Below are 25,027 nucleotides of genomic sequence, written 5' to 3'. Positions count from 1 at the left end.
AGTGAAGCGTAGAGATAGAGTTCAAATTTAACACATTCACTCCGATACCTTCTGAAATGATTATCACTTATCTCAAAAGATTAAATTGATAGGAAGATTTAGTTTTTATTATTTAATTTATATCTAACACCCTTATTTCACAATACATGACACCATGCATGTTAATTTTGGCTGCAAATACTAGAAGCTCCATGCATGCATGGTACGCGTACAAGAGTACGTACGTAGTAGGACTCATGTAAAGTGTAAAGATTATTATATGGAAGAAGCAAATGGGTTGAAGTAAATCAGGGGAAGGCATTTGAGTGGATGAGCCAAGTGAATAAAAACGCCTTTTCGAACTTCCATCTTTACCTTGGCCGCCTCGTTTCCATCTCCTCCAACTTTCCAATCAAAGCATTGAACCATGGCTGCCACTGCAGTGTGCATCATGGCCAACCCCAACTTTCCACCGGGGCAAGCTCTCCTCCCCGCTCCAAAAGCAAGAAAATTAGGATTTTCATCTCCCCCCGCACTCTTATCATGTTGGTTTTTAGAGGAAGCCTGCAAGAACCTCTCCGGCCAGAACTCGTTTGGATTGTCCCATAATTCTGGATCTCTCATTATAGCATACAGATTGATTGCCACCATAGTATTCTGGGGCACGTCAAAGCCTTGTATTTTACAAGCTTGGCGGCATTCTCTTGTTGTCACAGGCAATGGCGGATATAGTCTTAGTATTTCTTTTACAACTGCTTGCAAGTAGGGAAGATTTGCCACGTCTGATTCTTGAACTAGCCTGGAATTATTGTCCACAACCGCTTTGATTTCTTCTCTGAGCTTGCTGAATACGTTTGGATGATTGATGAGCTCAGCTAATGTCCATACAACGGCCTCTGATGAGTTTCCTGTGCTTCCGATGAAAATATCCTAAATGCATGGCAATAGATCACTAGCGGATAAAGTTCGTTCTTTTAAATGAGGTCGTTCTTGAACGTTTGTACAGTTTGAGATCAATCTTGATACGTTTATATTTAGATTATCAAAGTTGAGCTCGAGCCAACATACCCAGCCTTGCATTTTCACTTCAGAAAACGTCTGAAATTATTTGAAATTATTTGTACTCCATATGTGATTCCATCTTTCTTTAATTAAACGCCTTTTAGAACACTATATATGTAGGTTTAAACATAATATATGATCCATTTTGCAATAATAATAATAATATCAGAACTAATATTGAATTAAGTACAATGCAAGAACTTACCAGCAATAAAGCCTTGAGATGGATTCGGGTCATCTTGGCCTTAGCCGCCCCGTCATCACTGTATACCTTCAACAATATATCTATCAAATCTTGATCATTCTGATCTCTCTTCCAACTTTGATCTTCATGCCGCTTTAATATCTTCTCCAGCATCTCGTCGAACCTCAAACCAACATCTATAAGCTGCCTTCTGTAAAACCAGAAAGCCAATCTCTTTAGGGGTCCGAACACATCCCCGATAAAGATCTTTGACGCAACCTCAAAACTATCTTTCACCAACTCCCTAATCTTCTCAGCTTCATCATTTTTCTCTGAACACCTTGTGCTCATGGCCATCCTGCAGACAATGTTATTTGTAAGTTTCGTAAGCTCAGAACCCACATCAACAACCTCTCTCTTCTTAGCACTCTCAAACACCTTATGCAAAAACCGATCAAGTTCTTCCTCTCTTAGAGCCCGTGACCGTTCAAGCTGTCGGGGTGAGAGCAGTTCATTCACGCACACGTTTTTGATGAACCGCCAATAATTACCATACGGGGCGCTGAAAAATCCTTTGTCGCCATATGGGACTTCATCGGAGAAAGCTAATTTTGGGTGTTGCGCGAAAGAGAGATCTTGGGTTTTGAATATCTCTGCTGCTGCAGAGGGTGATTGGACAACCATGCACCATTGAGAAACACCAAGTCGGAGATTGAAAATAGGGCCATATTTAGTGGATAGATTTCGCAATGATTCATGAAAGAATGGCCCGAGGAGGTGGAGGTGACCTATAAAGGGTAACGTCGGCGGGCTCGGAGGGAGCTTGGGATGGGATGTTGGCTTGGTTAAGTTGCTCAAAAATAATTTAAGTACGAATATGGCGGAAAGAAATGAGAGAAGCAAGTAGAGGATATCAGTCATGGTGGCCGCCATGGCTAGCTAGCGTGTAACAAAGGCTCCAATGAATAATGAAGCCGTGTTCCACACAAATTTATAGAGACGATGCAAAATTAAGCAGGAGACTTGTTACGGCGCTTGGTCTACAGTAACTGCACGTGCCAGCAGCTGAGTAGATGTTTGTTACGTTAATGTTGCCCTGTTTTAATGGACATTCTACAGTTCTTTCTGACCACAAACCCAAATTGATTCGTGGTATTTAAGTTCAGATTCTATATTGATTGTATTGAAGTACTATTTTATAAAAATGAATTTATACAAACATGAAAAGAAAAACTTAATATGATCTTCTTTAGACTAAGGGCAATATTAATTATTTTTTCTCAAATCATATACTTATGCTCATTTTTAACTTATTAGTAAATATTTGGTTTTAAGTTTTGGAAGTGATTCTTATTTCGATTTTGGCCAAATTTTTGGTAAGATTCTTGTTTATTTATGTATTTATTTCTCATACAATAATTTAGATTTTTTCATTTTTGAAAAAATCATCATAATTTCAAATTTTGCAGCTATTTAATTCAGGCTTATGGGATTCATAAACTAATTTCGGATTTTACTATTAATCAATAATTTTAAGAGTTTTCTCTGTATTTTTTGGGCGAATTCTTATCTTCTCTGTGTTGATCATCTACTAAAAATAACCGTTAGAATTAATCTCAATTCTGTCCGGCATCAGTTGGCATAAGAGTTTAAGCATCTTTCCTAGAGTTAAATCTCATCAGTTTCCATGGCTAGTGGCCGTGGTCGTCGTGGGCAGGTTTTGAACAAGGAAGTCTCGCACTGTGATCTTAGCGTTCAGGATGTGATGATTGAGGATTTGTAAAGACAGGTTGTAGAGTTAACCCGGCTTCTAACGGTGCAGGATATCGGTGATCATGAGATAGAATATTCACAATTCCAATTCCAATTTTGAGAACCCGTATCACAATCGTGCTCTATTTTAAGAGTAATGTGATAGGGAGGAGCGTCATGGAGACTTCATTTTCAGAGTTGATTTGCCAGAATTTCTTGGTACTCTTCAAGCTGAAGATTTTATTGATGTATTGTATGAGGTTGAGTAAATTTACTACTATGATGAAGAAGAGTGTGAGGATGGACCTTCTTCCATAGGGCGAAACTCTATACCAATCTATGATATATATTCTGATGAAAATAACCTAGTGGATAAGCTAACTACTTTTATTGAAAGTACATAAAATTTGGAAAAAGAAAATGGTGGTAAAGTTTTGAAGTTTGAAGATCATGAAACGACTTTTGAGAATGTTAATTTCTTGGAGTTGAGGATTTTTTTTCAAATTGTTCTATGCAAAATAATTTTTTTGGATTTGGATCTTTTTTGGATTTGGAGTATAAGATGTTCAATATTATTTTACTTTGACCCAATCAAATCAATTTTAGTTTTTCCATGATCATCAAGATGATACAACAAAAGGAAAGAAAAATTGGTCTAATTGGACATCCAAAAGATTAAGACAAGAAAGTTTAGAACTCGAGGATGAATTCTCTCCAACCTTGTGAGAATGATGCAAACCCAAATTGATATGGGATATCTAAGTCCAGATTTTAAGTTGATTGCATTGAAGTACTACCTTATGAAAATGAATCTGTACAAATATGGAAGGAAAATCTTAATATCTTCCTTGGACTATGGGCAATATTAGTTATTTTCTCTCAAATCATATACTTATGCTCATTTTTGCCTTATTAGTAAATATTTTGTTTCAAGTTTTGGAAGTGATTCTGATTTCAATTTTGGCCAAATTTTTTGTAGGATTCATATTTATTTATGTATTTATTTCTCATACAATAATTTAGATTTTTTCATTTTTAGAAAATCATCATAATTTGGATTTTTGCAGCTATTTAAGTCTGCCATTGGGCTTTATAAAATAATTTCAAATTTTACTATTAATCAATAATTTTAAGAGTTTTCTCTGAATTTTTGGATGAATCTCTTGTCTTCTCTGTGTTGATTATCTGTCATGAAACTAGTCATCAAAATTAATCTTAATTCTGTCCTGCGTCACCATTCCTAATGTTGTTTATCCAGTTTATTAAAATACATAATTTAAACCCCCTTTGTTATTTAATTTTACGTACTCTTTAAGGCTGTTAATAAAATAAATACTTCTTTCTTTCTCAGTTGCCTTAACATGACTTAGGTCATGAGTATCGCATGCATTAAAAGTTTGCATTGAGAAATAGGGCAATTGCAAAATTAGTACATCGACAATTAACCCATTGCATTGTAGAATGATCTTCTTTGTTGGCAAGACTAGAGATAAGTTTTCCCTCTCTCAAAAGAAAAATTTTACTTATTATTTCTCATCCCACACACATTAAATCATCACTGCCGACAAGCCAGGTTAGAGAAAAATGAAGGTTGCAGCTTCTTCAAGCAATGTACTAATTGTCGCCGTCGGCCATTAATATAAAATAAAACCTAACAAAAGCTAGCCACGTATACATGACATGGGTGTGAAAGGTTGTAATATTGTTGCTTTGAAACGCACAACACTATGATCGATCTAGCTAGCTGCATCTAACTTGTTACGACGCATTTGAGTGACATTACAATTAAAATAATTAAGATTCAAAACCTAATCTCACTATAAGAAAATTGTTTATTTGTGGCTAGTTAATTCCAGCGAAAAGTCTATTTACAGTTAAAATGAGTCTAAATTGATCACAAATGATCTTTTTGTCGCAATTAAATGACCAAAAAAATCTATTTTTCTTGTAGTATCTAACAACATGCACGTACGTACGTCATTGAAATAACCATATCTATTAGTTTGACTTGTTAGATCGTACAATATATATGCACAAAGCCTCCAAAGAAGGAAAAATGATTTATTTGAGTCTTTGACCCTAATATTAAGCGTGATAAGTATGAATTACAACCCAATATTCTTTTATTTGTCAGAAGACTTTTATATTGTAGATGGTAGCTAGCTAGGGAGATATGAAACAATACCAAGCAAGCAAGCAAGCTGGCTCACATGGGGTCAACTGTGGCTATGAAGAAAAGAATCAAGTACTGATACGCCGGCCTAAAAAATGTGATTAATATGGCTGGTTGAGATGATTTTCAATAATCTGAATTGATTTTAAAATAGTAGTATTTTGTGAATCTTATTGAGATGTATTTGAACGTAAATAAGTTGAAATATGTATATATATATGTGTGTAAATGTATGTAATAAATTAAGATGAGTTTAACTTTTTTATGAAAAGTTGAAAAAATAGTAGATTTCATCGATGATTGGTTTGATCAAATGGGTTGAGACAAGTAGTAGAACTAATTAAAAACTATTTTGGAAAGGAAAAAGTACTAAATCTAAAACTTATAAAAACATAAGTAGTACATATTCAAGAAAGAAAAGAGCAATTTAAATAAAAAGAAATTTAAGGAGGGGAGTGACTAGCTAGTGAGGCTGGCTGGCGAGGGATGATATTCGGACATGGAGAGATCAAACAAGCTGTCAACTTTGAGGAATATTAGTACTGGTGGGTTCGACGAAACATTACTGAAAAAAATGACCATGACTTTGCTCGTTTTTATTCGTGATCATCTTGATTTTTGAAGGCAAATATCAACCATGTTACTTACCAAGTACTGAAAATATTGGGTTGCAGTTTTCTTCTCAATTTTGAACATACAAAGCTGTTCGGCCCCTACTGAAGGCCCAGTCCAAACAAGAAGAATATATAATATTCTTTAACTATTACTGCAAAGTTTTTCAAAAATTCAATATTCTTTACCTTCTAACCCAGCTTTCCTTGTATATTTAATATATATACACTAGTAAATTAGATTCTAAGTGCAAGGCACATATCCCCGGTTGATGATGGCGTAATCTAGCAATTTGTTGGTCGGACTGGTTTTGCTTGGTGATCTTAAGTAAGAGTTATTTTCTTGCGATGCACGAAATTTTTAAGCAATATTTCCGTCGAATTGGATTTGCTTGATGATTTTGAGTGATGATTATTTTTTTACAATGTTCGGAATCTTCAAGCAATATGTTAGTCAGACTTCATGTCTTACGCAGTGATCCCGAACAAAGGTTAATTCTTGCGCTCGATATTACTGACCAGCATGTCCGTTGAATGAGAGATACTGGGCAGGGAAGATTATTTTCTTGCTCACTTTATTAAATAAGCTACAAGAAACTCAGTCATATTATGCCACTATTTCAAAGGGAAAAAAGACTGTACAAAGGTTGTATGCACATAGTAATGAGTTTTGTAGTTGCCTTTGATAGCACGTAGGTTACATGGAAAATAATATAAAAGTAGCAGCCAGCTTATACATGGGTCGACACAGATTACCAAGCACGTACCACAAATTTCAATCACTTCCACATATCTATTCACGATTCTTTCCACATATCTGTTTATAGGAAAAGTCTACGTACTATGCGACCTAAACAATATCGTTCGGTTTTTTTTTTTTTTTACAAATAATTTTAAATATATTAACATATTTTTTTATTTTTTAAAAATATTTAAAAATATTAAAAAAATTAAAAAAATTAAATAAATTAATTAAATAAATTAATTTTACAACTAACGATAACATTGAACCGAACGGTTATACTACTTGGACGGCATAATAGCACCGTTACTGTTTATAACCCATCATAGAATTTGTAATATTCTTGTTATTTTATTGTGTGGCCTTTTGCTATTTTCGAGGAAGATAGTTATCTTGATTTTAGTGTCAATGTGCGTAGCCGAAGCATGCAATAAATAAGTTATTCAAAACAATCTCAACCCATTAAAATGGGAGATTTATTGTTTTTTTTTAAATTTTATAAAAAAAAATTAAAATTAAAATTTATTTCAACTTATTTAATATATTTACATATATATTTTAACTTATTTATGTTTAAATATATTTTAATAGAATCTACAAAATACTACTATTTTTAGATCAATTTAAATCATTAAAAATTATTTTAGCATCTAAACTCAACTTTATTTATTATATAAGAGTGACACTCCTAGCTGGTCGGGTGAGGATGTTATTTTTATACCCTTCAATCATAAGCTACCACGGACATTTTTGCAAAAAGAATTTTGCACCCACATGCAGGTAATCTCTCACTTCCCCCCCTAAAAAAAAAAAAACGTTATGCTCCCTCGTCTATCCCCATATCTCTCTCTCTCTCTCGTCTCTCTAGAGGTATATGCTTTCTCTCTCTCTCTCTCTCTCTTTCTCTCTCTCTCTCTCATATTGGGCTTTAAGATATGCTCTCTGTGCAGTACATGATATTATGGCCATCATCAAAACTTATACACGAAATACAGTCAAATATATCACTAGCACTTAACTCACAACAGAGAAGTTGTAGTTGTGCTTCGTCTGAATTGGTTGTCTGCTAGGTCAGAATCTTGATTTGGAAAATGACTGAGCAAAACTAGGAAGTTTGAGTGTGATTGTGGAGGTGATATACTTATATTTCTTTTTGGTTTCGATTATTTTAAACAGCAGATTTGAGCCAATTTGGTTTTAAGGGCGAGAAAGATAATTGGATGTCTATCATTGGTGTGTGCCGAAAGCCATGTGGAATAATAATCTGTAAATGTTCCATTCTCGAGAATAATCAGTAAAATGGATTTTTTTTTCTTGTGTCGAGCTTGTGATTTCGTTGGTCATTTGAAAAGGAAAAAGAAGCGACGCTTTATAAATTATAAATTCGATATTTATATAATAGGAATAATGCCATTGATGTCATGTATAGGGAGAATTAACTAATAACATGAAGAAAATATTAAGATGCAAGAAAAAATGGGAGGGGAGCTTGTGATTTGTGGGAGAGACGAAGGGAACTCCTCGTTTTTCTTTGAAGGAAGGGGGAACATATAAACGTAGGGGGAAGAGAATGAGTGGGAGAGAGGGAGGGAGAAAAGGAACTCTGTTACGTGCGGGTATAGATGTTTGGTTCTGTACTTATTACGTGGCCAATTTGTATCAGTAGGTGAACAAAAAAAATCATCACCTGACCGGTTTTGAATTTTTCCCATTATATAAATACTTAACCCCATGTGAGCCAGCTTGCTTGATATTGTTTCATATCTCCCTAGCTAGCTAGCTACTCTCTACAACATAAAGTTCTTCCGACAAATAAAATAATATTGGGTTGTAATTCAACTTATCACGCTATCTATTTTATATGGGTCCCGCACTAGGTGATAAAACTCACCGTCATTTGGTCTTTATATATATATATATATATATATATATATATATTATTTCTCAATTAAATATTTTAAAAAAATACAACATCATTTAAAAAATACTTACTCAAGTGAAAAAAAAATTTATCCGAATCCACTGTCAGGACCCAAGCATATGCATTTTCCATTTTATATATTATGGTCAAAGACTCGAATAAATTAATTTTCCTTCCATGTAAGCTTTGTGTATATTGTGGTTAATGATTATACGTACGCAAAATATATTATACATGTCAAAGATACCATATAGTATGGCTTAAAGATCATCACCTCATTAAAAGAATTAATTGCTTGTCTTAATTAATTCATATTATATATCCTAATCAGGATATGTTTCTGTACAAAAATGACAAGTTAAAAAGCTTGTGCATGCCCGACCATACATGAGACATTGTTGAAGATCATTTAAATAGGAAAATCTTTATTATTAAATCGGTATGTAGAACACGTATAGTAAAATGTTTATATATGTGCATGACATAATTTGATTATTTATAAGATAAATTGTATAATTTAAATTTTATAAATTAAATTTTACTATTTAAATAATGTGTATAATGTGATGATCTCCGCATCACTTGAGAATTAATAGAATAACTATTTAAAAAGGGGTGCAAAGTTCATGTACGTGCTTAGTTGGTAGGCTTCTATAAATTTGTTTCGAACATAGCTACCGTTTCCATTGGGGGCCTATGTTACAGTACATGCAATTAGCCTGGATATGGCCATGATCACGAATGACATCCAGCAGCACTACTTCCTCTACTCTCTTCTTGTTTCTCTCCGCCATATTCTTGTTCAAATTCCTTTTCAACAAGTTAACCAAGCCAAAAGCATCCAATCTCAAGCTCCCTCCGAGACCCCCCCTTCATAGGTCACTTCCACCTCCTTGGGCCATTCTTTCATGAATCATTGCAAAACCTCTCCACCAAATATGGACCTATTTTCAATCTCCGCCTTGGTGTTTCTCGATGGTGCATGGTTGTCCAATCAGCCTCTGCGGAAAATTAAGAGATATTCAAAACCCATGATCTCTCTTTTGCGCAACTCCCAAAATTAGCTTTCGTCGATGAAATCCCTTATGGAGAACCAGGATTTTTCACTACCCTGTATGGTGATTATTGGAAGTTCATAAAGAAAGCATGCGTGAATGAACTGTTCACAACCCGACAACTTGAACGGTCACGCGGGGCGCTCAGGGAGGAAGAACTTGACCAGTTTTTGCATAAAGTGTTTGAGTGTGCTAAGAAGAAAGATGTCGTTATTGATGTGGGTGTTGATCTTATGAATCTTACAAATAACACTGTATGCAGGATGGCCATGAGTACAAGTTGTTCAGAGAAAAATGATGAAGCTGAGAGGATTAGGGAGTCGGTGAAAGAGGACTCTGAGGTTGGGTCAAAGTTTTTTTTGGGGATGTGTTAGGGCACCTAAAAAGATTGCCTTTCTGGCTTTACTGAAGTCAGGTGATCATAGATGTGATTCTGAAGTTTGACGAGCTTTTGAAAAATATATTAAAGAAGCACGATCAAAGTCGGAAGGGAGAGAATGGGGATTAATTGATGGATGTGTTGTTGAAGGTTTACAGTGTTGAGGTCAAGATGACCCGAACCCAATATCTCAAGGCTTTATTACTTATAAGTTCTTGCATATATTGTACTAATTCAGTAAGAGTACGTAGTGCTACATGTATGTATAATTTTTTACACAATATTATACGTATTGAGTGACAACCTCACTTTATCAGTATTTTCTTTTTTAATTTAAAGTTTAAATTTTAAATTTTAAAATTTGTATCATTTTTCAGTAATTGTGCAAGTGTAAATATCATTTTCCATTGAATAATCCTCCCTTTTCCTTTCGCATAATGGATAAATTAAGTTAAAACCTTAGGGTTCTAAAAGGTCTAAAGAAAGATGCAATCACATATAGAGTACGAATAAGTTCAGACATTTCTCAAGTGAAAATCCAATTAAATCTTAATTATACAGTATTGATTTAATATAATGCTGCAATGTGTGCGTTTGTGTGCGTCTGTCTCTGTCTTTGTCTTTGTCTCTGTCTCTCTGTCTCTCTCTCTCTCTCTCTCTATATATATATATATTTATATATTTCTCTACAAATTTTGGCATACAATTAAAAAAATGATTTGCAATGAAATTAAAAAACATTCCAGTACCCTATTGCCAGGATATTTTCATGGGAAGCACAAGAACCTCAACGGAGGCCATTGTATGGACATTAGTTGAGCTCATCAATCATCCAAACCTATTCAGAAATCTCAAAGAAGAAATCAAATCGGTTTTGGGCAGTTCTAGACTAGTTTAGGAATCAGACGTGGTAAATCTTCCTTTGCAAGCAATTGTGAAAGAAACACTAAGACTGTATCCACCATTATCGGTGACAACAAGAGAATGTCGCCGAGCTTGTAAATAAAATAGAAGGCTTTGACGTGCCCCATAATACTATGGTGGCAATCAATCTGTATGCATGGCTATAATGAGAGATACAGAGTTATGTGACAATCCAAATGAGTTCTGGCCAGAAAGTTGGTTCTTGATTTCCTTTAAAGAACATGAAGATGGGAGTGTTGGAGAAATTCAAATTTTCTTGCTTTTGGAGGGGGAAGGAGATCACTTGTCCTGGTGGAAAGTGGGGGTTGATCATGATGCATACTGCAGTCGCAACCATGGTTCAATGCTTTTATTCTCAGCCAAGTCCAATGCTAATGTTTTTCAAACCCAATACCAACTTGCAACTGTTTGAAAATGACCTAAATCCATTACAGATTATTACAATAAGGCCAAATCTCTTTTCTCCTCTTTGGGTGCAGTCGACCATACCCTTACTGATCAAGAGTTTTCAGTTTATTTACTCATCGGTCTCGGGATAGAGTATGAGTCCCTGGTCACTTCTCTAACCACTCGCCCAGACCCTTTCTCACCCCACCAAATTTATAGTTTCTTGCTCAACCACGACTCTTGTCTTGTTCATAAGACTCAAGTCTTACTTTCAGGTCCTCAATTTTTTGTTAACATTACTACTTCAAAATTTTCTACAGGAAATCAGTCTTCCAATCCAGGACGCAACTTTCAGTTTTGTGGTGGTCGCCATAGCCGTGGTGGTCGTAGTCACTCTATAGGTAGTCGCAACACTGCTACCTCCTCTAATTATTTTCAGAATCAACTTGATACGCATCCCCATTGCCAAGTCTGCAACAAGGCAGGGCACACAGACTTTATGTGTTACTATCGATTCGATCATGCGTACTAGGCCCCTGCACTTTCATCCCTTGCAGCAAATTTCACAGCATTGCCTCCTCATGTCTCGGCATCCTCCAATTGGTTTCCTGACTCAGCTACAACCCACCACTTCACTGCAGACTTAGCCTCTTTGAATCTAGATTCCACACCATACCAAGGCTCCGACCAAGTGAGCATTGGTGACGGCTCTACCTTATCCATCCAGCACACTGGATATGCTCAATTAAACTCCTCCACTGGCAAATTTGTCCTCCATAATCTTCTCCATGTTCCTTCAATTTCTAGACTTTTAGTTAAGCAATTTTTTCTTGATAATAATGTGTATTTCGAATTTCATGATCAATTTTTTCTTGTGAAGGATTCTGCTTCCCAGGCGGTTCTGCTCAAGGGTCTAGTTGAAGATGGGCTTTACGTTTGGCCGTCCACTACCTCCTTATCTCAACCATCTCATTCAACTCTTCCAAAAGCTTTTTTAGGCTCACTTAAAACTGCAAACCAGTGGCATGAGAGGTTTGACCATCCTTCAACTCGTGTCACTAGCTTTACTCTTCAGCATTTTAATCTCCCCACCACATCTACTCATGGGCCAACTTTTTGTCGAGGCTGCATAACAGCCAAAGCCCATGCCCTTCCTCATCCTATCTCTCCCACTAGATCTACTAGACCTTTTAATTTAATTTTTGCAGATGGATGGGGCCCAGTCCCAGTTTTATCTAGTAATTCATGTCATTTTTATTTGTCTATTCTTGATGATCATTACAAATATCTCTGGTTTTTTTCAGTGCAATCGAAGTCCAATGTGTCCTCAACCATGCTTGCTTTTCTTCAATATCTTAATAATGTTTTTTCCAAGAAAGTCATTTTCGTTCAATCAAATTGGGGAGGAGAGTTTCGTCCTATACGACCTATTTTTCAGTCCCATGGCATAACCCATCGAATTACATGCCCTTATTCTCATCAACAAAACGGAAACATTGAGAGACGTTACCGTCAGATTGTGGAGACGGGTCTCTCTTTGCTCTCCCATGCATCAATGCCACAAAATTTTTGGGCCGAAGCATTCCGAACGGCCACTTTTCTAATCAACCGAATGCCCACTCGCCTTCTAAACAACAAATCTCCATACGAAATCTTAATGGGCCACCGTTTGGATTACCTTTTTCTTCGGGTTTTTGGGTCTTCTTGTTGGCCCAACTTAAGGCCCTTTAACCATCACAAACTCGATCTCAGATCCAAAATGTGTGTTTTCATGGGCTATAGCCCAGACCATAAAGGCTATCTTTGTGTCCATATCCCTTATGGCCATACATATATCTCAAGGTATGTTTTTTTTAATGAAACTGTGTTTCCCTTTGCTATTCATGCAAACCCAGACATTTCAGCTTCTACCTCTAATCCCTCGTTAATCACCAGCCCACGACCCAGCCTTTCACACCCATTCACATAACTCCTTCTTGTCAGTTGGATAACTTATCCCCATCTTAATCCGTGGGCTCTTATTCCTCACAACCCATGTCTTCGGCCCAAAGTCCATCCCAACCTTTAACCACTTCATCTTCTTCTTCGTACCCTAGTTTTATTTCATTTTTTGCCGCCAACTCATATCCCTCAAACCCTAGAAGTCCCTCAGACTCTTATTCTCCTCTCATCACCAAATAAACCTCCACTTCCACTCGGTCTACCTTACCGCCTCCTCCCCACCCCATGATTACTCGCTCTCGAGCCCTCATACACTGTCCCAAACAACACACAAATGGTACTGTTCTCTAGCCTCCCCCTCGACCATCTCTGTCACTCACGACAACTGTGCCACCTTCTCCTTCTTTTACCACTCTTACTCCCGAAGAACCATCTTCCTTTTTAGATGCCTCAAAATACCCAGAGTGGAGGTTTGCTATGCAGATCGAGTTTCAAGCACTACTCCAAAATAAGACCTGGGATTTGGTTCCTTTTACCTCCAATCTTAATGTATTAGGTTCCAAATGCTTGAAGACCAAAAGGCGCGCTGACGGAACCCTAGAATGCCATAAAGCACAGCTCATTGCTAAGGGTTTTCATCAGCAGCTTGGGGTTGATTTTTAAGAAACATTTAGCCAGTAATCAAACCCGTAACCATCCGTGTTCTTCTTTCTCTTGCAGTCACATCCAAATAGCCCCTTCATCAACTGGATGTGAAGAACACATTCTTACACAGGGACCTTGAGGAGGCTGTCTTCATGCAACAACTGCTGGGTTTCATCAATCCTGATCATTCGACACATGTCTATAAGCTAAAAAAATCTCTCTATGGTTTAAAATAGGCCCCTCGGGCCTAGTTTTGCAAAACTCATTGAGAAATTGCTTCATTTAGGTTTTCATGCATCTCATTTAGATAACTCCTTGTTTATACTACACACTAACTCTAATTGTATTTACATTTTAATCTACGTTGATGACATAATTGTTACTGGGTCTAATTCTAAACTCATTTCAGATTTCATAGCATCTTTGAGTATTTACTTCCCTATTAAAGACTTGGGCCTGTTGCACTATTTTTTAGGAGTCGAAGTTACTAGGGTCTCTTTTGGTAAGACCTCTAACTATATCAAGGGGCTGTAGGGAGTCTTCAGTATTTAGCTTTTACTCGACCTGACTTGTCTTATGCTGTAAATAAAGTATGCCAGTACATGCATTACCCTAGAAATTTCCACTGGCAAGCAGTGAAAAGAATGTTGCGTTACCTTCAAAATACCCAAAATTTTGGTTTATTCTTGTCTCAACCTTCTTCTTTTAAAATTTATACTTTCTCTGTTGCTGACTGGGCCGAATGCCCAGATGACCAAAACTGCACTGGGGGCTTTTGTGTGTACCTTGGTTCTAATTTGATTTCTTGGGGATCTAAGAAGCAAGCTACCATTGCTCACTCATCCACCGAAGCTAAGTATAATTAGTGGCCAACATGGCATACGAGGTTATTTGGATTCAGTCTTTATTGAAAGAACTTGGCATTTTTATTTTTGATTCTCCTACATTATGGTGTGATAACCTAGGAGCAATTTACTTATCAGTCAACCCTGTCTTTCATGCTCGTACCAAACATGTCGAGCTCGATTATCACTTTGATCGTGAGTGGGTTGCTGCTAAGACACTTCAAGTTTTATTTCTGTCCAGTAAAGATCAACTTGCTGATATCTTGACTAAGCCCCTCTCTACTACTAGCTTTCTCCAATTATGATCAAACCTCACACTTGCCAATGTGCCGCTTGAATCGCGGGAGGGTATTAGGGCATCTCATTCTGTTGCAGAACTAAGTACTGCCCCTCACTCACTGCAGTCCCACACAGTAGCATTGCATGCACACAACACAACCAAGATGGCAGAGGAATAATATGTAAATAGGATGTAATAAACTATACCCTCTATAGGGACACCTATCATTGCATAAATGGTGAAGGAATGAAAGTTGTTACTTTTAATAGTTTTAAATAGTCCACTATAATCACAATTGAACGCAAGAGAAATACAATGAGAATTCGGAGGCATGTCTGAGTCTGGAATGAGCATTTTCACAAACACCTTATCTCCTTCCTTGCATATTTGATTGTTCAATAGTGGAGATGAAAACAAAGTGATCAAGGTAAATATGGAAGTTGGAAAGGGAGTTTTTATGCACTTAGCTCATCCACTCAAATTCCTTCCCGTGATTTGCTTCAACCCATTTGCTTCAATATAATCTTGGCCTACACTTAAGAGTTTAGATAAGGAAGATCATTCATATATGCATGTATGGCCATATTACAATCCTTTTGTACCATGGAGCTTTTAGTTGCAAGCCAAATTAATGTTATTAGGATTAATGTCCTAATAATCTAATTTGAGTGAGAGAAAATCTCATAATGATGTTTTATTTGATTTTGTTGTTTTGAAAATTAAATGAAAAATGTGCATTCCCATTAATTTAGTTTATAATTTATATTATACAGAAGATATAAATGGTTAGAAAAGGCACATCAGCATCAAAAACAGTTTGACACATTGAATTTGACAGGTCAGCCATGCGTGTCTGCGCCACGAACTTCAAACATTAAAGTAATGTCAAATTGAATAAAAAATCACATAAAAGGCAAAAAAAATTTAAAAAGAAGAATTAAAAAAAAACTTATACAATAAAAGAAAAATAATAAAAATAATAAACTGGAAAACTTAGTATGTTAGAAACTGTTAAGAACAGAAGGTGCAGATGAGAGGAAACTGATTTAAGAAGAAACTGATTCTTATTGATTAACTTTGCATCATATAGAGGTCATATATATACATTACAAAAAGCAGAAAAAGCTACTGTAAAACTAACTTTTAATTATCTACACAATTACAAGTATCAATTCAGAACTTTTATGGACAGCATGGTAGAGGCAGCTTTATGCATCATGCTTCTTTGTGAGCAACCATGCATTTCCTTACCTGAGGTTCTTCTTTTCAGTGCACCATCTCTTGTCTCCTTTCACCTATGTTGTTTCCTTTTTCTTTTCATGTACTGCAGCTGTTATCTTTTCCTTTCCAACATGCTTTATCAACTTTTTTGTATCTTGAGTGTTGCAGTGTATTTCAGGTATGTTATGGCTGCTGTCCTTGTGTAGAATTAGATTGCATTTCATTTTGTTAGATTGTATTAAGCAAGATAGTAGTTATAAAATAAGATTTTTGATTAATTAAAACAGGCAATACATTTTGTAAAATTAAAAATACCAAATGAAGTTATATACACAGATTAGTACCATCTTAATGATAGTTGAATCAATATATTCTTGGATTATTGCTAGAGAGTTTATCAGTGCTGTACATGTTAGAGTTTGCGAATTGGATCAGACGAGATAGAAAATTCCTTAATTAAAAAAAATTATAGTATCGGTCAAAATGATTGAGGGCACCATTCTCGGTCTCCCTATCATTTTCCTTATATTAATTAATATAATTTGATATGTTTTAAGCTGCATGGGATGCCCACACAAGAAACTGCATTTATTATCACATATTTTACATGACCTTATTAATTTCAAGCTCATGTGCGTAGTAGACTAGATCAGAAATGTTTACATTTTCTTGGCAAGTACTCAGCATAAATACATTATACCTTTCTTGCTTTATGATCTTTCAAGCAGGTATATTAATTAATATTATGCAAGCTGTAGTAGAACTCGGTTTCGGTATTCCCCAAGAGCCAATAAGGGAAAAATGTCTCTATATGCTGCGTAGTTTAGTCCACCATACCTAAAAAACATTCCTGTAATTTCCTGCACGTCCATTACAAAACATAATGAAAAAAAAAAAAAAAGGAACACAGTTAAAAACAGTTAATTAAATTAAGCTGAATTAAATTTAAATATATAAACATGAAATAAAAATTAATACCTGTTGAGGGAAATCACCATCTTCAGTTTGCGAATTGATCAATACCCTTACTCCATGATGAATTGGTGTTGGATCTATCTCAGCCTGAATTTTAATAATTAAAAAATATTCACAATCTACACAAAAGGGTCATGTAAATATTTGTTTTTCCAAGAGTAGAAGTCTGCTCTGATATAATGTGAAATCAATATTTATTTCAAAAGTTTAAGCTAATTAGAAGAGGTAGATTTAATTATTTGTAATATATTTTTAACAGATCCAATACTTGATCAAACTCTACCGACATTTATTTAAGGGAAAGAAAAAATCTGAATTTTTTGTGCTGGTAAAGAGGTTATTATGGCCCATTTGTGTCTGTTAATGGGTCTGTTTTTGTTTGCCTTACATGTTTTAATGTTTATCTAATTTTCTTAGTTGGCTTATTCTGGTTTCTGGGTATATGGTATAGTGTTTGGTTTGTTTATGGTTTGGTGTCTAGGTTTTTTTATACCTGGGTTTGGGTCTTTTTGAATATTTGTAACCCCCAGGTATTTTATTTGTTTTTGGTTTGGTGTCTAGGTTTTTTTTAGGCTTGGGTTTTTATCTTTCCTAAATATTTGTAACTTCGAGGTTTCTGATTGTAACCATGATTCTTCTCCGCCATAAGTGAGGATTATCAATAAAATTGGGATACTGTCCTCTTCTAAAAAAAGAAAAAAGTGGTCATTATGGTGTGATATTGTTCCCTGATCTTTCAACAAATAATTTTACTTTTTAATGTAAAATTAATCATCGAGGCGAAAATTATAGACTTGGTTATAACCTGTCCTGCGTCAATGAGTGTTAACACAGCCCATGCAGTTTGGACAACATCTTCTCGGTTGCCTTCTATATTCGTCCACACCTGTTTCACATTAAATAAACTTGGTTTTACTCTTATCCTTTTTTTTGTGGCTTGATTTGAAACAGGTTGTTCATAAAATCATATGTACATACCTTGTTGTGGCATGATAGGTAACTCTCTCCCCATCCACCATTTGGTAACTGCTTTGATATAAGAAAATCACAAGCTTTTCGAAATGCTGCACAATTTTTGTAGTTTCTTCCGCAAGCAACCAATCCTACTATAGCAAACCATGTACCATAGGTGTAGCAAATCCCCCAATATCCATACCTGTTTACTTGGTTAAAGAGTTAGTACTTCATATATATATATATATATATATATATATATAATAGAGTAGTTGTTTTTTTTTTTTTTTTTTTGAGTATGAGTATAGAGAAATTATATAATTTTTGAAAAATGTATGATAAATTACCATGATCCATCAGGTTCTTGTACGTCTAGAATGTATTGAGCGGACTTGGAAATGCTACTGTCTATCTCTGTCCTTCGGTGCTTGGGATGGAGTTTCCTAAAGAGTGCAAGAGCTTGAAGTGCTGACGAAGTGCATTCTAGATACCTATAAAGGCGACAATATTTCTGTTGTTAGCTAGCTAGGAAGAAAATATGACTAATTCTGTGGACATTGCAGTTGGATGAAGTTATCTCATGCATCTTACTCTCTCTCAAAGAGAGGATCCTCAAAGACCTCTGTGGGGTTGAATTTCTGCAGTTGGAAATTTATGTTTGTAAGTGCAGATTTAGGACAATGATTTCTTATCCTATTTTATTTATGAAAACATGACTTCTGACGTTTTATCAAAAGGCTTACCTGCATCCATGGGGATGCTCTCCGAGGCTCCCATGCTGGGTAACCACCATTTTCACTCTGTAGTGGCAATTGAAAGAAAGTCAATTACTCATCAAGTGAAACCTTTTAAGGATCATGAAAATGAGTAAAACAAATACATAATACGTGAGGTGAGTTTTTACTTGTAGAGAAAGAATGACATTCACGGCATCGTAAAACCGTTGATTCTCCATTTTTTCCCCAACAAGGTTGGTGGACATTTGTGATAACAAGAGTGAAACCTGCAGTAGATTAGAATGAATGTGTCATTTTTGTAGGAATGTGTTTAGATAGCAATGAGGCATTACCTTCTGTTAGAATTGGATTCTATTCATCATCGTGCAAGTTACAATGTAGCCTAAGGTGGCCTTTATATAGAAAGCTAAACCACTACTATATCCTCACTTAAACCATGTGGGACATACTATTCATACAAACTATTCACACTCACATATACACTAACAACCCCCTCAAACTCAAGGTGGATGAGAAACCAACTTGAGGTTGTCAACCAAATAATGAAACTGAGTTGTAGGTCAAAGTCAAAGGTCAACAGTTGTGATGTGGAAAACTGCTGACTTGGCATGTCGTCGTGGAAGACTGCTGACGTGGCAGGACGACGTGGAAGAATTTTGATTTGGTAGATTGCTAACATGGCAATCTACAATCGTGGCTGCTGACATGGCATGCCCATGTGGAAGAATAAAGATCAGAGCACTGCTCTGCTTTGGTAGACTGCCAACATAGCATGCCCATGTGGCACAATGACGTGACTCTAATACCATGTTAGACACCCTAGTTCTTTTAATTTCCAGATAGTATTAATGGTACTGTGGCAATGTGTAGTTGTACAGTTTACAAGAGGAATAATTCTGTTCCAAGAGATTCCAAAAATAATAACAGAAAGGTAAAAGTTCTATATATATTCTAGAGTATTCTAAAAAACTAAGGTATTGTGCCAATACCTTCAACCCTTCTGCTGTGGCATCAGAGATTTGCCATCCATAGTCTGGCATTGAGAATGTCCATGATCCTTTAGATATGTGCCTGTGCATAGCTTTGAAGTCCCCTGAAGGGTCATCCTGGACCTGGGGAAAAAAACAAAAACTATGATCAAGTTAAAAAGATTATATTCCATACAACCATGCTAGCTAGGGATGCTTTGGGGAATATAAAATTTAGGCATATAGTTTGATTATATTGTTTTGCATAGATAAGTGATGGGTTTTAGGTTTGGAAATTTTTTGTGACCCTAAGATTTTTTTATAGTATGATATTCATCTTCTATAGAAGATTGTTATCAATAAAATAAGGTACCGTCTGCTTCTTGAAAAAAAGAGGTATATTTTGAAAAATATTCTAACCTGTGAAGCCTTTATAAAATTGTGCGCTTTACGCAGAGTTTGGCCGTACTCCTCATTTAGATTACAAGCTAGAATAGCTTGAATAGCAAAAGCAGCAATCCACGTTTGATATCCCAAACTCTGCATCACCCATGTCAGGCATCATTCCTTATATTTCGAGTAGAAGATAAAATCTTCAAAAGGTAATATTACTAAATTAGTTTTAGGGTGTGCAAGTCTTACACACTCTCTTTGAAAAGTGAGTATCTATAACAGACATGAGAAAATAATCTTTTTCTTTTTTCTCAAGAAAGTATGCAAGACTTGCGCACTGTAGAACTACAAATAGCAATTCTAATCTTCAAATGGATCAAAAGTTTTGGTTCTTTAGGCTTGAGTGTTGAGTAATGGTTTAAGTATATTACCTGAATTTTTAAGCCATCTTCTCCAACCCAATAGTAGTCTGGAAGTCTGGCTAAATGAAGCTTGTATGCCTCCGAATTTGGATCTTCAACCCAACGGGCCATCAAACACAGCACCTTTCAAAAGAAGGTATTTAACTTTACAAAGTTTATATAGTTCCCTTATAACACATGCATAAAATATTTTGGTTTAGAAAATGTCTTTTCGTATTGATTGAATTAATGAAGTGTACGTGAGATTAATATTTACCTTTTCAACGCATCCAATGCATAGATATCTGCTGACCTCATCCTCATAACGAACATGACCAATGGCAGCTTTTAGTGCCTTCTCTCTCAACATTGAAAAGGGCCAACGCTTAAGAAGAGGTTCGGTTACATGGTGAAGAAAACCCCAAACCAAATCTTGTATAAGAGGATGTGGATAGTACAGATCCTCCTATATTATGATCGATAGCATGACTTTGAATGAGTTTTTATAGTTCTTCATACAATTAAAAGATATATAATTTTATTGATAGATAACTCCTCAATTATGGCGGAAGAAAACCTTCGCTTGTTGAAACAGAGACTTTTGAGAGTCGTCAAATTTAACACAAAAAGTAAAGGAAAGACAAAGAAGATGAAGATTATTCTCTGTACTAACCTTTGCAACTGTGTTCCTGGCTTTATTCCAGTTAACTTGGTTGTAAGGCTCGTTGTATAACTCTTTTCTTAGTGAATAAACTAACTCAGTGATTGGGCCGACGAACCTCCTTCCATATAAGTAAGACATGGGCATGTAAACTATGCGAGCATAGCATAACATTTTGCCTGCATTAGCATAACATTTTGTTTTCACAAATGAGATGAGATAAAATGAGTTGAGATAAAAGTTAAAAGTTGAATAAAATATTATAAGAATATTTTTTTAATATTATTTTTATTTTGATATTTGAAAAAGTTGAATTGTTTATTTTATTTTGTATGGGAATATGAGAAAATTGTAATGATTAGATGAGATGAGTTGAGAAGTTTCCTTAAAACAAACAAGAGTTACAAAAATTAACCTGGATTAAGGGGGATGAAATTAGGAAGAAGCCAGAACTCTGGGGGTAATGGATTACATCCCGACCACTCATATGCTCCTAGTACCTATATAAACATGAGAGCAAGCATTTGAGGTTTCACTTGACAGAAAAAAACAATTAATAAGCTAGCTTCCAGTAGATTCAAAGTGGAAATATGCACATGTCGTCGTTACAAATGTAATTTTGGAAATACAAATGAAATTAAGATATTATCATAATCATTTAAACTACAACATGCAATTTTTCTTTTTCTTTTTTCAATTGCATGAAAAATGTTATTCATCATCCGTTTAACCAACATCCTCTCAACTAGGGGTGTAAAAAAATAAAAAAAACCGGTTAATTAAACCGAATCAGACTAGATCAAAATGGTTTCTAACTAGTCCGGTGTGGTACCGATTCTTAAGAGCCGAAACTAGTTCTAAACCGGTGTGGTATCGGTTTTCATATTTTAAAAATTGGTTTAAAACCGATCCAAACCAATATATGTATTTAATTTTTTTTATATTATATTATATATATTATATGCTAAATTGCTAATTAATATTACATGAAATTAATTCTAATCTTATTATTCAAGTCTATTAATCTTATAACATAAAATTAATATAACATTCGATGTAAGTTAGACGCTACCTATACTAGTATAATTAGACACTAATTATACTATTTTAATCTTATTATTCAAGTTTATTAATCTCACTAGCTAATAAATTAGACACTATTGATACTATACTAGTATAATTGAACATTAATGAATTTGTAATTGTTAATAATAAATAGAAAATTCAAACAATTAAGTTTAGTATTGAAAAATTATAATATTAAACTTATACAGTGCCACATGTGTAAACGGTAAACTGGAAAATCAAACCGGACCTTACCGAAATCGAAAAAAATCTAAAGTTTCAGTTTCGGTGATGAATTAGTTCTTATCAATTCTTAACTTTTCAAAATCGGTGTATATTGATTCAGTTTCAAAATTTTTCCAAAATTGGACCAAACCAGACCAGTTATACCCTACTCTCAACATTCTTGGATCTGAGATTCAGGCCTCGTTTGGATAGTCAGATGCGATGAGATGAGATGAGATGAGAAATCTGTAAATAATAGTGAGATGATTTGTGAATAGTATTGAAATTGGTTGACTTAAGATTTTTATTGGCTTCTGGGAAAAGAGAGAGAAAAAGTTGAATAAAAATATTATAAAGTTCAAATATTGTTAGAATATAAATTTTTAACATAATTTTTGTTTCTGAGTTTGAAAAAAATGAATTATTTTTTGTGTTTTATATGAATGTTTGGAAAAGTTGTAATTGATTAGATGACAAAGTATGAGAGAGAAATTAAAAAGTATTTGTGTTTGAGTAGGGTTTGGATATTGAGATGAGATCAACTGGCTATCCAAACAAGGCCCAAATGATTGGTACGCATGAGGTGAAGCATTAAAAATGCTTTTCAATCATTTAACGTCTCACCATAGGATAGTGAGAGGATGATGAATTAAATGATTACGAATAACATTACTCTTTTTCACAGCCCAAGCTAGTTGTGATACTTCTATTTGGAGTCCAAATATTTATCACTTGAGAAGTGTTATAGATACAAACGAATTACACAAAAATAAACTCATAAATTGATGTGGTATCATACGATCCGTTGAATCTATTTTACGATAAAAGTAACTTTACAATCTGACGTACCACTTCAAGTTATATCACTTACGTGAGTTTTAAATTTTTGTCATTTTTTTGTGGCTAAAGTATTTCTTTTTTCACTAATGCATTTTTTCTTTTTTATCAGTTCAATAATTTTTTTTGCTTACCATATATGTATGTTATCATGAAATCCCCATAACTAAAATGACGTACTTTCTTAGTACTTTTAATGTTGAAATATATATACGAGATCCGGGCTTAAAATTTAATGTGTCATCCTGGTTTTTTAAAAGATCTGATTATTGCTACCTAAATTCATGAAAAACTAATAATGACTTCCTAGCTAGTTACTAACATATCAGATTTAGTAATTAAATAGAGTTATATATTGGGAACTTCAAACAAGTGTTCGTACCGAGACCCAAAACTTTCCCCATGATGGCAACCCCACTAAACCACCATGATCAAGGATCCATTTTCGAGCTCTAGCCATGGCCCTATCTTCACCATCTTCAGGCCCCTCTCCAAGTATCCTCAAGGCAATATAGTTCAAACCTGAGCCAAACATTGTGCTGTGACCCACCACATGGAAACCCCATCCTCCATCTTCATTCTGTCCAACAAACATACACATAAAGATACTTTCTTTCTCAGAATAAATTTCCTACGCCTTTTTGGTTGCCAGAATAGAAGTAAAGTTGAACAGAAACCTGAAGATTATACAAGTATCGAATAATTTCGGTCCGGTGATTTAACGATAAAATACGACTGAGATCTCCAGTAATGTACAACGCCATTACCTGCATGCATATGGTAATAGCTTGAAATTAAATTAAGAAATTATCTTAGTTAAGAAATGTTTATACGTGTATGCAAATTATATATATATATATATATATATATATATATATATATTAATTATCCTTAGTGAAAGTAGGGATCAGAATTAATGGAATTAAAAAGGAAACAAAGATAAAATTAACCAATCTTGTATTAAAACAACGCATGCATGGTTTGAGAAGTACGTACGTACCAAGGATGGAACGAAAAACAAGGGTCCACTGAATTCAGCAGGCCAGTGGCCATCATGTGCCTGAAGGGATGAAAGGGAGCTTAGTGCACTTCTAAGTGAAGCTGTCACTGTTGCATCCGTTATTTCTTCATTTTCTTGCAATTTCACTGGTGGTGGAATTGGCACACTTCGATTCTCCTTTCTAAGCTGCGAGTTCATGTTAAAATTAAGTTATCACAATTAAAAAAATTATAATAATTAGATGAGATGGAGCCTAAAGGTATCTAATGGTAGCAGCATGGTTGACTCAATATAATTCCATATATAGATATGAAATGTCCAATATTATGGTATTCTAGAGAGTAGAGACTACATGAGAGCGATTAAAAGGAAAGAGCGAGAAACCTGCATCCTCATCAAAAGATCAGAACTTTGTTTCTTCTTAAACCGATTTTTCTTGTACTCTTCACGAACCCTTTCAATTTCAGCACGTTCTTCGAGAGTGCCAGCATCAGGGTCGAATTCCCAGTGTTCCCGCCCAATAAAGTTGTTTGTTGTGAACAGCCCTGGACCTCCTTCTGCTATCTTCAGCTTCCACATCCTCAATCTGCTACAAACACACATACACATTAATTAAAAAAGAAAAAAAAGACCCATCAAGTTGGTAATTATTTTGCTAAATAAATGCATACATGGGAGTATTTAGGGAGGAAAATATATTGTATGTTTCG

At 35.1% G+C, this 25,027-nt stretch overlaps 2 protein-coding genes and 1 pseudogene across 3 annotated transcripts; 1 reads left to right on the top strand and 2 right to left on the bottom strand.

Annotated features, from left to right (window-relative positions):
- Window positions 1–255: 255 nt before the first annotated feature.
- On the bottom strand, window positions 256–2,158 carry LOC121244292 (cytochrome P450 705A12-like). Its single transcript, XM_041142301.1, has 2 exons — window positions 1,247–2,158; window positions 256–909 (listed from the first exon to the last, which is right to left on the bottom strand). Exons 1-2 carry the CDS (start codon window positions 2,156–2,158, stop codon window positions 256–258), a joined length of 1,566 nt encoding a protein of 521 aa, XP_040998235.1.
- Window positions 2,159–5,649: 3,491 nt separating this feature from the next.
- On the top strand, window positions 5,650–11,194 carry LOC121244291 (annotated as a pseudogene).
- Window positions 11,195–16,649: 5,455 nt separating this feature from the next.
- Window positions 16,650–25,027, bottom strand: LOC121245017 (lupeol synthase-like). 2 transcript variants are annotated; one of them, XM_041143291.1, is made up of 18 exons: window positions 24,702–25,027; window positions 24,318–24,503; window positions 23,995–24,084; window positions 23,700–23,897; window positions 21,606–21,690; window positions 21,203–21,369; window positions 20,807–20,995; window positions 20,560–20,673; window positions 20,156–20,275; window positions 19,757–19,879; window positions 18,935–19,033; window positions 18,774–18,830; window positions 18,622–18,668; window positions 18,378–18,521; window positions 18,055–18,232; window positions 17,882–17,962; window positions 17,080–17,163; window positions 16,650–16,961 (listed from the first exon to the last, which is right to left on the bottom strand). In XM_041143291.1, exons 1-18 carry the CDS (start codon window positions 24,924–24,926, stop codon window positions 16,845–16,847), a joined length of 2,304 nt encoding a protein of 767 aa, XP_040999225.1. In that variant the 5' UTR covers window positions 24,927–25,027; the 3' UTR covers window positions 16,650–16,844. The 2 variants fall into 2 exon arrangements, with proteins under 2 accessions (XP_040999225.1, XP_040999227.1); XM_041143293.1 differs by having other exon boundaries at window positions 24,318–24,498.

The sequence above is a fragment of the Juglans microcarpa x Juglans regia genome, chromosome 8S, assembly GCF_004785595.1.
Source record: "Juglans microcarpa x Juglans regia isolate MS1-56 chromosome 8S, Jm3101_v1.0, whole genome shotgun sequence".
NCBI lineage: Eukaryota > Viridiplantae > Streptophyta > Magnoliopsida > Fagales > Juglandaceae > Juglans > Juglans microcarpa x Juglans regia.
This window is presented reverse-complemented; position numbering and strand designations above follow the sequence as displayed.

Bases quoted from the DNA above. Each gene is read 5' to 3' on its own strand.
- LOC121244292 (XM_041142301.1), bottom strand. From the start codon at position 2,158: ATGGCGGCCACCATGACTGATATCCTCTACTTGCTTCTCTCATTTCTT. The intron at 910-1,246 runs GTAAGTTCTTGC...CCATGCATTTAG, and splicing joins ATCTCAAGGCTTTATTGCTG to GATATTTTCATCGGAAGCAC.
- LOC121245017 (XM_041143291.1), bottom strand. From the start codon at position 24,926: ATGTGTATGTGTGTTTGTAGCAGATTGAGGATGTGGAAGCTGAAGATA. The intron at 20,674-20,806 runs GTAAATATTAAT...TTCTTTTGAAAG, and splicing joins GCATTGGATGCGTTGAAAAG to GTGCTGTGTTTGATGGCCCG. The intron at 19,034-19,756 runs GTATTGGCACAA...AATCTACTGCAG, and splicing joins CCACAGCAGAAGGGTTGAAG to GTTTCACTCTTGTTATCACA.